The following is a 12,827-nucleotide window of genomic DNA, read 5'->3' on the forward strand; positions in this document are numbered from 1 at the left end:
TAGCATTAATAAAAGATGGTTTCATAGCATGATGGATTATTATTATTTCTTAAGGATTGGGGCATTGCACACCTCGCTGCAGCGTGAACGCGCATTTAAGGGAACAAGACCACAAGTGTGGATATTGGGAAATTCTACACACGGAAGTGAGCTGGTACTTAGTGCCTTAAACTAAATCATACTTGAGGCAAAATTGTTCGTGACTTCTTTTATCTCAGACCCCAAATATAGCACTCAAACATTTCCATTAGCAGATAGGCAGTGGATTTGTTAAGGCCTATATTATGATTTTTTTTCAGCACAAAAGCAGTTTATTAAAGCATGAAGCATCACAGATTGCCATTCAAACAACAAGCTTTTGTTTATCTTCCTGGATCCCACACATTTTAAGCCAACTAAGCTAATATTTGAGGCTCCCCCTAGTGGACAGGTCCTGGTGTTACGCGGCTCGCTGAAAACTTTATTCTGATTGGTTAATCGTGGCAATCAGAGGTGATACATTTCTTCATGACAGCTCAATGTAACGGTGCTATAAAGGCAAGATCTACAATATCGGCGTGCTTCATTTGTCTGCTATCACTATGTGAATCGGTCTTTAATGTATCAAGGCTAAGTTGCTAGACATACATATGCAAATGACGTAATTGAAAGATGGAGTAAAAGAACCGCGGAATGTTTTTTTCTTTTTCTTTTAAATCGGTTTGTGGAAAAAAAAAAAGTCAGTTTCCATAACTGACTGCCATCATCTTGCATCTCTAACTTTTGTAAAACAAAAATGACTTTGGGGAATTCATGGAAAAAATAAAACCATTCTTATAAAATGTAAGGAAAGCTTTAACTTTATTCACTTAGTCATTATTCAAACAAACAGGAAATTAGGGTTCTTCCAGGGCCTAATATATGAACATTAAGAGGTTTAAAACAAAGTCTGGCATTCATTAGTTGCCCAAGTTGTTGACTTCTCTCTGTTAATAGTCACAGAGAGAACAACTTGTGTAAAAAAAAAAAAAAACATTGACAGAATGTTCATGTGCAACCCATGAATGAATGACGTTTGGTAGAAAAACTTTTTAATATGAGGTTTCAGTAATTAAATACTGGATTGCTCCAAGTATGTGTTTCCCCCCAGTAAAACAACTTCTTCACTGGAGGCTGTAGGTTTGCTTCTGGCCAGCGACACTGAGTGTGATCAGCAGAGCTCTGGGGTCCTTTCTGTTCTTATGCACTGCGATTTGACCTGGAAGTTCCTCTCCTGCAGAAGGAGAAATAGAGAGTGAAAAACAGGATTTGACACAAATCGGTCTTCATGGTGACATGCCTTCACACCAGCTTGAAAAACATATTTGAGCTTTCCTGGCATGTTTTTACATTCAAAAATAAATATTCACTTTTTACTACCATACAGCTCAGTCACAATTGACACTTTTCTGTCAAAACTCAGAGCTGCGTAATAACAAAAGTGGAAATGCTCTCACTGAACAAAACTGAAACCAGGTGAGAAGAGAAGGATGCGATTAAAAAGCTAAGAGTGAATCAGGAGAGGATTACATGCCGCTTAGCTCCAGATGGCAGAGAAAGCTGCTGCTTGCTACAGCGCGATACAGTAGAAATACAGGCGGCACATTTGATCAGGAAGGCCTGAAGACAATGACGATGATTACTCCAGATAATCACTTTGATTAACTTCACGTTTCACTGCCAGATGTAAATTAATATTTACCCATTTGGCAAACAAGCCCTCCGCCCCCTGCCATTTCTTTCTTTGCTGCAGGTTGCATGAGATAAAAATATGCTGACTGCAGCATTTTGACACAAGGAGATGAGGAGAATTCAGATGTGACCGTCAGAGCGCATTGCAGCTGTCACATTGGTTTTCTTCTACCTTTTACTGGCAGATGATCCCCTTAAACCACTTCCCCCCCAAAAAGTTATTTTTAAATGCAAGTTCAAAACTGTTGACAGAACTAGAAAGCAGAACTATAACTGGACAATTTCTAACGATTCCTAACCATACATGCTTATAATACACAGAACGGGCTTTTAGAAAGTGCTTGGCAAACAAGTCATGCACTATGTCAGAAATAGAAATCATCAAAATGTTTGTTCAATAGTGCAAAAAAGAACAAATAAAAAGCTGACCTGATTTCTTTTCTTTTGTAAAACAATTGATCCAGCAAGAAATACTTTAATTAAAATCAGCTGTGCAGTGAAAGATTTGACAGATCACATATTGCCTCCCAAAAGTAAAAAGAACACAGAGTAGGTTTTCGTGACCAGTATGAGCACAAGTGATAGAAAGATCTATTAAACTTCAGCGCCCTGCAGAAAATGGCTATGTGCATCACACAACTTTCCCAGTTACTGCCAATAGGCTTTAATACACAGAGGTCTGTGGAGAGAGCCAAGAGACACAGAGAGTGGAATTACTTGACCCTACAATTCCTGGTTAAATCTCAGAGTAAAGCAGTTTGGGATGTAGTTACTGCAAGATTTTATTCTGACAGTAGAGGCGAGAAAAAGATTGGCGATCTATGAGAAAGAAGCTGTTGGTGCACGTTAATTAAATAGAGGAGACAAGGCTGCCTCTAGAGCCGTCATACATCACACTGCCATTTGCATTCAACATGCCAATGCAACCAAGGGTGACTGACGGAGGCTGAAACGAGAAATGGATGAGACAACGTGAAACATCTTGATGAATTCCTTGAAGAAACGTGACTGCTTATAAACACGCTGGTGCACAAATGTACAGAACAAGCATCATAGTCTACACAAACAGTTATTTAAAGGAATAATTCAACCAAATATAAAATTTGGCTAAACATTTACTCACCCTCAGGCCATCCAAGACATGAGTTTGTTTCTTCATCTGAACAGATTTGGAGAAATTTATTAGCATCACTTGCTCACCTAAGGATCCTCTGCAGCCAATGGGTGCCGTCAGAGTCCAAACAGCTGATAAAAACCTCACAATAATCCACAAGTAATCCACATGACTCCAATCTATCAGTTAATGTCTTGTGAAGCAAAAAGCTGCATGTTGTAATAACATTTTTAACTTTCACCATTAGAAGTCCGCTATCCATAATATGGCTTTCTCCAAGGATAAAGCCATCTCATCTGAATCAAAAAGAAATGGCCTTATTGATGGATTTATTTATTACAAACATGCAGTTTTTACCTCACATGACATTAACTGATGGACTGGAATCGTGTGGATTACTGTGATTTTTTTTATCAGCAGTTTGGACTCTCATTCTGACGGCACCCATTCACTGCAGAGAATCCATTGGTGAACAAGTGATGAAATTATCTCTCAAATTGAAATTAATTTCAAATTTGTTTCAATGAAGAAACAAATTCATCTACATCTTGGGTGGCCTGCTGGTGAGTTTATTTTGAGTAAATATTCATTACTTGGGTGAGGGTTTCCTTTAATTTAAAGGGAAAGGTCACTTGAAAATGAAACTTCTGTATTGTTTGCTAATGTCTCTAAACACCTGTATGACAAATTTTGTAGAACTGTTTTTGTCTAATATGTTTAATGATGCAATTGCATGAAAAAAAAGGGGAAAAAAAGTTGTACAGATTACGAACAGATTTGGAGTTAAACGTTGACAGAATTTTCACTTTTGACTGAACTATCCACTTAAAGACTATTTAGATTATTTTTGCAGCATGGACTTATAATCAAATATCAATGTATCTAATGTCCAATCACAGCAGTTTTCAGAAAAAGCCCTCCCAAACACTCCATCACAAGATACAAAAGCTGCATTATAAAACTTCTCTCTCGCCCTGCAGTGCATAACCTCATAAATCTGTGGCCCCTGTAAAGCAGATGAATAAAAACAGTCCTTCGGAATCAGCAGCTCACCACGGTGCTCCCTTCTATCAAATAATCACACCTCCCCCTAAAGGAACCTTGCTCTGACACCTCAAGGACCTTTTCACACGGCAGACGGACTGCACTTCCTGTGAGTTTAAACTACTTTAAAGCACTACAAAAAGCATTGCATGGTTGATTCAATAAGCAGCCTTGTTCTTAAAGGTTATTACCAATCTATCGGCTGTACAATACCTTATTTGGAAAACAGATGTGATGTGCAATGCACTTTCTACCCTCAAAATGTCCCGAGACCATTCAACACAGGGTGACCTCTTTTATATACGAGCTCAAATGTTGGCTATATGCATGAAAAATAAAGCTTTTACTCATCTTTTCCTTTTAATGATCTGCAAAACCAACTAAATCATGACAAATGAAGCCTGCTTTAATTGATGCAACAACAGCATCTGAAGGCGTTTCTGAGGGTGTTTCGCATTTCCGTTGGATACTCTACCTCCCCTCTCATCACACTTCTGAAAAGTAATTACTAAACTAACACAAACAAGAGAAGAAGCTGAGAGGAATGCATTTCTCTTCTAACAACAGTATTTATTTTACACAAATGACAGCTTGACACACAAAACACATTACTGTTATTGTTTAGAAAATAAATCCAATTTAAATTCACAAGTTACAAATCATGTATTACGTGAGAATAATGTAAAATGTAATTCTTAATTTCCTATTTTCGTAGGATACATTACAGGAAAGCACGGTGCTTCATTTTAATCAATAAAACGAAATCATGACATATCAAGTGCCAAATCAAGTTAAAAATACTTTTAGATGTGTGTTTGGTGTTTTGCATCATCTTAATCATCCTGTGCTTTCAGCTCACAGTAAGGGTAGTTTCATATACAATGTTAAACAAATACATGGTACTCCAAATTATACTACAGTATTATCATGGTACATGTCCCAAAACAGATAAAACACTTGTTTCCCCCAAACATTTTTCTCTTAGACCTATTTTCCCCATGTCTTTTCATTCACACTCGCAATAGGTCATTCGCAGAGCTAGGCTAGTGTGCATCTGAGTAAAATATAAACTACAAATAACCTATTCAAGGTTCTCCAAATCTCCAGTGTGAGGGACGCTGTTTATAGATTAGGCATTTTCTGGAGCTACTGCAAAATGGTCAAATACGCCAAACAATATAATCACACGACTGTGCCTTCTGATTATAATCTGACACTGGTATCAGCAACGCATAAGTAGTGTTAGCGGACCTTCAAGTGAACGGCACTCTTATCATTGAACGGCTTCTGCAGGGACTGTCCATGGTAATGCCCCGTGGACAGCTACAGTTAGGACACAGTCATTTATAATAGTGTGCTGTATCAGAGAAACTGGCTAGAGCACCTTCATCCATCTGCGCATCAGATGACATTTCTCCGATTCCCATTATGATAAGACACACTTCATCTGTTAGCACGGCCGGGACACTGTCTAGCCATCTACAGATATACAGAGCCTTGATCTAAGTGTCAGGGTAGCTCTTATACCTAAACATGAGGCAATTTGATTTTTAATAACTTTCAGGTTCTGATCCACTTCCCTCTCGTTGTTTATTTGGTTTTTCACCATAATTTGATTAAACAACAAAGGATATTCATGCAATTCTGCAATAGGCAGTTATAAACAAATAATATGAAGATATAGCAATATTAAAATAAAATGACACAGAAATGGACATATAAATGAATCAGTGTCTGGCTGAGATCGATGACGCTGTATTATGGTGTTTTCACACTCGAGTCCTCTTTACAAGAACCAAACCTCTTCATATGGACAAAAAAAGCACTACAACAATTATTATATTTGTTTTATACAGTATTTTTTACAATTAATATAATTGTAGATTATATATTATATTGAATGTATATATATATATATATATATATATATATATATATATATATATATATATATAATGAAAGAAAAAGCCTTTTAAAATGTATGTGTATCATATATCATATTTACAAATATATCATAATACAATTGTTTTTACATATATACAAAATAGGCAATGGATTAAACAAATAAATATTCATGAAAAGTGTTTAATTATACACACACACAATGTATTTTTTGTATTATTGAGCTTATTTACATGATTAAACTTAAACAGTTTTTAATTAATTAAAAACAGAAAAAATACTTTTACAGTTTAATTTTTTTATATTTAAGCTAATCGTTATCTAACAGAAAAATCAGTTTGTGCTCTTAAATGCTTTGTAAGCATATCTAAAAATGTGTTAAATCTCACAATAAATATTTTTTAGAAATAATCCTTTGGGCTCACTGTTAATAATTTACATAGCCTTATATCATAACTGATGTACACAAAATGTTTCTCCATTGCACTATTCCTAACTACTGTACTCACTGTATACACCCCCTCCTTTTCATATCCACTGCTTCTGTCATTAAGATTATTCATATTTTATTACCCATTCAAATTATCAGCATTCTGTATATATGTAAATAACTGCTACCAATGTACTTCTGGTTGGAAGCTAAACCGTACTGTAACATGCAATGACAAAGTTGAATAATATAAAAGAAATCATTGATTATTGGTTCTATTTGAAAATACCATGTAATCAGATTGCACACAAACTCAACTGGTGATGAATGTAAAATATAACCCAAAAAGAAGACTATTTTTGTTGTGTGCTGATCATCCTGATATTCTGTGTTAGAACAACATAAAACATAGGGAACACAAAAACAATGCCCCTAAATAAATCTGTCTACAGACTTGATGTGTTGTGTGGGAATGATTCTCAAGACACAATATATATCATCATATATATTTATCAACAGAAAGAACAAACTGCATGGTTTATGTGGACGAGCTCTAGAACCGCTCCATCATGTGTCTATCTCTCAATGACTGACGGATAACCTGTGTCAACGTCTAAGAATCAACTGTCAGGGTGAAGAAAGATAAGACACACCTACCTGTGGCACACTTCTTTTTAGTGTTTTAAAGAAAGCTAATGGCTGCATATGTACTTGCCAGAACTCATCACAGTTTTAAGACAGACACAAGTACATGCAAACACTAGTGTGGAGACAGTTAAAACAAGTACTGTAGCAAGCATGTGTGAACAGGGTACAAACCGGTTTTGACAGGGATGGGGTTTTCTAGTAAGAACACCGTCTGTTTCCAGTGAGTCTTAGTGCAGTCTGGAGCAGTGGAGAACATGACCTAAAATTAAAACAGAACTGCATTAAAAACCTGTTTATGTTCAGATAAACAGGAAAATGCTGTTGCCCTGCTTGACTTATTTTGAAAAGTGACTGAAAGAATAGAGATTGCTTCTGTAAGTAAGTGGAAAACTTCATGACTAAAGAGGATTAATGCAAATAAATGTTTACAAATAATATTTGGTTAGTTCTTTTTTTACATTTCAAAAGATTTACACGTAAAAATCAAACACATAAGGAGGGTGAACGCCAAGATGAGATCACATGACCAATTAATACTCACTTCATCCCAGTAAGCCCCTAATTATCGGACACCTTTGGTTGCAGAATAAATCGATTACTGGTGATAAACTTGTCTGCCCTTTTGAAAGTCACCACTAACTAAAACCGCTTGCTTTTGTGTGATGTTGCATCTATATGGAACCTTGTTTCTGCCATGGAATAAAAAAGAAAAAAGCTAATTGCGACTTTTTCCTCACAATCAAGATTTGTTCCTCTCGCAATTGCAAGATACATAAACTCAAAATTGTGGGATATTAACGTATATATAAAAGTCAGAATTGTGAGTTACAAAGTAACTATTACCTTTTAAACTTTTTATTCTGTGTCAGAAATGATGTGTTAGAAAAAAATCTAAATTGTGAGTCAAACTCAGAGTTCTGAAATTAGTCCGTTTAGTGAAATATAAACTCGCAACTGCAAGAAAATGTCGGAATTGTTAGATTATAAAAAAAAAAAAAAAAAAAAGAATTACAAGATGTAAAGTTAGAATTCAGAGAAAAAAACATCTGCATGTGTGATGTAAAATTGCAGGTATGATTTTATAACTCGCGATTATGCAAAAACACGCAATTGTGAAAAAAAAAAGAAAGAATTACCTTTTTTATTTTTTATTCCGGAATAACAAAAATAAGCTTCCATACATACAGGCCTAAAAAAAAAAATTCAAGGTGACAACAGAGGGAAAATTAGGGAAACTTGAGAGAAATGGGAAAACATACTGTGACCTTATCTATAATCTTCAAGGCCTGACGATAACAAAATTATCTGTGATTACCACTAATGGTAAACCGGAATGAAGATGACAAGAGACAGAAAATGAGCTAAAATAAAATGCAAAAATAAATTTCCCAGGTCAGAAAACAAACCAACTTCTCCTTTAAACCAAATCAAGTTCAAAGCAAACATAACTGATGTGGTTATCCACCAGATCATTAAAACAAACTCTGATGCTGTGTTCAAACATCCAAAACGGGACAAAAGACACAAGACCCCTCCACATTCTCCTGCTTAAATTCCCATTATCAGAACCCAGCACACGATTGCTCTCTCAGTGGCTGAAGGGTTTTATCTTATTTCATTGCCTGTTCCAGTTGGTCACTGGAGGAAGGCAAATGCTTATTTCAGCATTTAGGTTTGAGAGGCTGACGATTGCATTGCGATTGCCTCGGGCCTAAAAGACGGCAAGGCGTGACCGCAATTGTTCGCTGTTAAACAGCACAGCACTATTGCTTACCTTGTTTCCGCAGCTCTTGTCGAAGAAAATGTCAAAATAGCCCACGATGGCCTGGAATGAAATATGAGAGAGAGGTTAGAACATGACATTCTGGTAAACGCTCACACGTGTTCTAGCCAGCAGGAAATAATTAGCAAAACAGGGTAAAGAGAGACATGTTGACAAGTGATTTTAAAAAAAGCACAGTGTTGTGGAAATGCTCCATATAAATAAAGATAAAATATATATATATATTAAGAGTCTAGTGATGAATAATAATAATCCTTTGTTTGTTTTCTGTGTAAATACACACAAAGTATAAAATGCACAATATTATGGAAATGAAAACTCCCCTTTTTTGTCCCAACCTGCCCCCGATGACAGTAGAGCAACTCTATCAATCTCAGGAGCATACTTGTAGTGGCAATGATGCAGAACTAATAGCTTTTAATCCTGACGCAGCTGACAACACGAGGGTCTGCTCGCTCACACAAAGAGCGCAATCAATGAGAAGAGAAAGAGAGAGAGAGAAGACACCGATAAAGAGAAAACGGGGCATGAAGAGAGAGGTAAGCAAGACAACAATAGAAAAAAATTTAGTCACCCCCTTTGCTTTTCTTTTAAGTAAGATGTTTACTGGAGTTTCTCTTTTCTTTAAACCAAACTGGGAGTATTATTAGCTTTCACTCTTCTGAAAATGTTTTAATAAAAATCGAAAAAATTATAAAAAAAATAAATTAAATTTATACATTTAGATTTTTTAAAATATATATATAAAAAAAATAAAAATAAAAATAAAAATAAAATAAATCAGCCATTTACTTGACACCTTCCAAATTAAATATTGTTTATAAAGCATCCCTTTGCATTAAATAAAATAAAACTAAATAAATAATATAAAATAAAAAGCTCTTAAAAGAACTTATGAAACCATGCATTATTTTAAAGTTGCTCCATTAGGTTTAATTATAAATCGATTTTCTGTCTCTGGCTGCTTTGGTAAATAAATGCAGAATCTGCATTGTATTATACAAATCTAACACAATTCTCAAATCCAAGGGGATCACTTTGTATTGGAAATGACAGTTGAGATCAAGAAACGTCGCTGAAGATGTGACAGAAATAAAAATAAAAAAAGTCAGGTCAGTGTAATTACAGTTTGTAATGAACGTTATCAGACATTATGTGGAGCAATAATTACCAAATCAGGTCTAATTGCTTATTGGATTCATTAGGAAGAGTGGATTTGCGAGTCATTTGGCACACCAGAGATGAACTTTGTTGTAACTGATGACAAAAGCTCATAAATAAGATGGATTGTAGACAAACATTGAAGAAAACGTTCTCTTTTGATGACTCACATTGCTTCCAAGTACAATATTTCTCATATGCAACTGTTCGCAATAACAAATAGCAAATCACATCAATTCACTTGAAATAAGTAATTTATATTTTTTAAGTATTTATTTAGTCATGAAAGATGTGAATTGAGGAGGATATCCCGGAATGAATGGCTGAGCTGTGCACACCTTCTCACAGATGGATACACACACACACACACACACAGAGAGAGAGAGAGAGAGAAAACAGAGCGCAGTCACCCTGTGAACTCCCAGGGGACACTGCAGTGATAATGTGAGCCATTCTGCCTGAAGTATCCCCGGGACCTTGTGGGGAGATATATAGCTCTGGCTTAATGCCCGTGTTTCTCTCTCCCTCCCCTACAAACAGAAGCAGAGCACCTAACTATTAATCCTCCTCTTCTTCTGTTAAAATAGCTTTAAGAGGACAAAGCCACAGCAACATAATCAAGGGTTTAGCACCACGTCCACAAACAACTTCTCTTCGGCGTGATTCCTTCATATGGGCTTGGTTTACAATAAGCAATTTTACAAAACAGTATTAAAAATTAGAAATGCAAAACAGTGGAAGTTAACATTATTATTTTATATATATATATATATATATATATATATATATATATATATATATATATATATATATATATATATATATATATATTGTATATTTTATACATAGTTTATAAATACAGTAATTTTATTTTTTTTATATTTTATATATACAGTATGTTATTTACTTTTTAGTAGTTGTTTGTCCTTTTAAAAAAATTAATACAAATGATTAATTTAAGGATTATAATCAATTATTACTATATGGTTATATTTTAATATAACCAATATATATTTTAATTCACTACTGCTCTATTAAAAAAATAAACTATAATCTTCTCATAATTTTATATAATTAATCATAATTGTTATAAAATAGCAAGTGATGTATAATTGTTGCCTTATATTTCTCATAAATCTAAGAGTCAGTTATCTAAAACAAAAATCTCCAAACGTTTTTCTTTAAATGGGTTCATCATTTTTGTCAGTACAAACTGCCCAAAAATGTCAACAGAATCATGGACCCGACAAAAGAGGACACAAAAGCCTGAGTTGCATGGGGGGCAAGGGGACAAATGTTGAAAACGGAGGCTTTTTATTCTCATCAAAGTGTTCAGCCTTCACACCCGGGAAATGTCGGGGGTAAGTGATGCGCGCGAGCTGTTACCCGGCCCAGGAGGCGGCGCACGAGTCTACCTGGAGAACAGGTCGGGGGAAAATTAATAATTATCATCATCGCTAACACCAACGGGGAGCAATTCATCATCAAGCCCTTTCCAGCGCTATCATGTCGGAGCAGAGCGTGGTGCAGCCAGATACAATTATGCGGCGAGCTGCGGAGGAGGGAGAGCTAATGTGCTTTTGATGGGGTTTATTCACGCATGCGAGGCGTCACACTCGACCACCTCGAGCTCTCTAACCCCCTCCTTCTCCACCCGGCATCTCCCCTTATTCTGTGCACATCTCACACCAGTGCCAACGAAACTCCCGTTCCTGTTATTCTGCTTTTCCCTCAGAGTTTGACGTTCCGCCGCACTGGAAGCAAATACACAGGGTTTAATTAGAGGGGAAGGACATTACTGCAGGAACACTCAAAGTGAACTGGAGTACAGAGTGATGCAGAAATGCTGAAGAACAGTGGTACCCTATCATTAGTTAAAACAGAACAAATATAGGCTTTCTTGATCCTCTTCTAGGACACTTCTTAAAAAAACAACTAAAAATAACATTGTGCTATTTCAGGTAATTTGTACAAAAAGCCTGCCATTATATTCAACGGTGTTAATGAACAATGGAAGAACCACTGGTTATATGGTGCTATATGACCCACATTTACAATTTCTGATCTAAAAATGTATAATAAAAACATTTGAACTAAAACAGAGGTGAAATGTAGACCTACTGTAAAATCCAAGACTGGATTAGCCATATGGGCATTTGGGCAAATGCAATTCCTTCCTCCAGCCTGGTCAAATCAACAATGATGTGACACCAAGAACAGCTTGGGTTTGTACACGACTGAAATCACAGCTCTAGTTTGACTCTGCTGGGACTAGGATTATTAAAAAAAGCCTCACATTAAAGTAATTATTAGTCTCCCTCACACAGAAAAACATTCATTCATTTAACAGAATAATTGAGTGAGCAGTTGGGGATTCAGTGCCTTGCTCAAAGGTCTCACCTCAGACAATGAGACTTAAACCCACAAACTCCCTAACCATAAGGCCACGACTGCCCATGAGCACATTACAAGGCAAAACATGTGTCACTTGGTATGGCAATGACACGGTTAACTTGATTTTATAGCCACTGTAGAAAAGTTTTCCAAAACGTATCAGAATCTTTCTCCCAAAATCTTTCTCACACATTTCTCTCATAAAAATTTAAGCACTCTACATACAGATCTGTGAAAATAAGTTGGCTTGGATGTTTTATCATGCCAGTAGACAAATACAGTAAGAATAGCTTGCAGTGAAAACTTTACTTTCCCTGCTGATAAATTACCATGCATACACAGTAACCAATTTATGATTACCTTAGGGCATTTTTTATTACAAGAAAGTAAAAAATAATCTTGATTAGATTCAGAGCTTAATAGTTACTTAAAATGAAAGCATTTGCTAAATTATTTTATAAATGATTTAAATTATTTCTACTCTAATATATTTTTAAAATGTAATTTATTCCTGTTTTGGCAAAGATGAACTTTCAGCAGTCATTACTTCAGTCTTCAGTGTCACATAATCCTTCAGAAATCATTCTAATATGCTGATTTTGTGCTCGAGAAACTTTTATCCATATTAAAATCAGTTGTGC

The 12,827-nt window shown here is 35.6% G+C and overlaps 1 protein-coding gene across 4 annotated transcripts in view; it reads right to left on the minus strand.

Moving 5' to 3' along the window:
• Positions 1-823: 823 nt before the first annotated feature.
• Positions 824-12,827, minus strand: part of prmt3 (protein arginine methyltransferase 3) — a 41,721-nt gene continuing 29,717 nt past the window's right edge. For all 4 annotated transcript variants that reach the window (XM_052602634.1, XM_052602632.1, XM_052602633.1 and 1 more), the window contains exons 14-16: positions 8,623-8,673; positions 7,020-7,107; positions 824-1,252 (exon numbers count right to left, since the gene is read on the minus strand). In XM_052602634.1, the coding sequence (XP_052458594.1) occupies positions 1,143-1,252; positions 7,020-7,107; positions 8,623-8,673 (249 nt within the window). In that variant the 3' untranslated portion in view covers positions 824-1,142. The remainder of the gene's footprint in view (positions 1,253-7,019; positions 7,108-8,622; positions 8,674-12,827) is intronic.

This window comes from Carassius gibelio, chromosome A7 (genome assembly GCF_023724105.1).
Source record: "Carassius gibelio isolate Cgi1373 ecotype wild population from Czech Republic chromosome A7, carGib1.2-hapl.c, whole genome shotgun sequence".
NCBI classification, from domain to species: Eukaryota; Metazoa; Chordata; class Actinopteri; order Cypriniformes; family Cyprinidae; genus Carassius; species Carassius gibelio.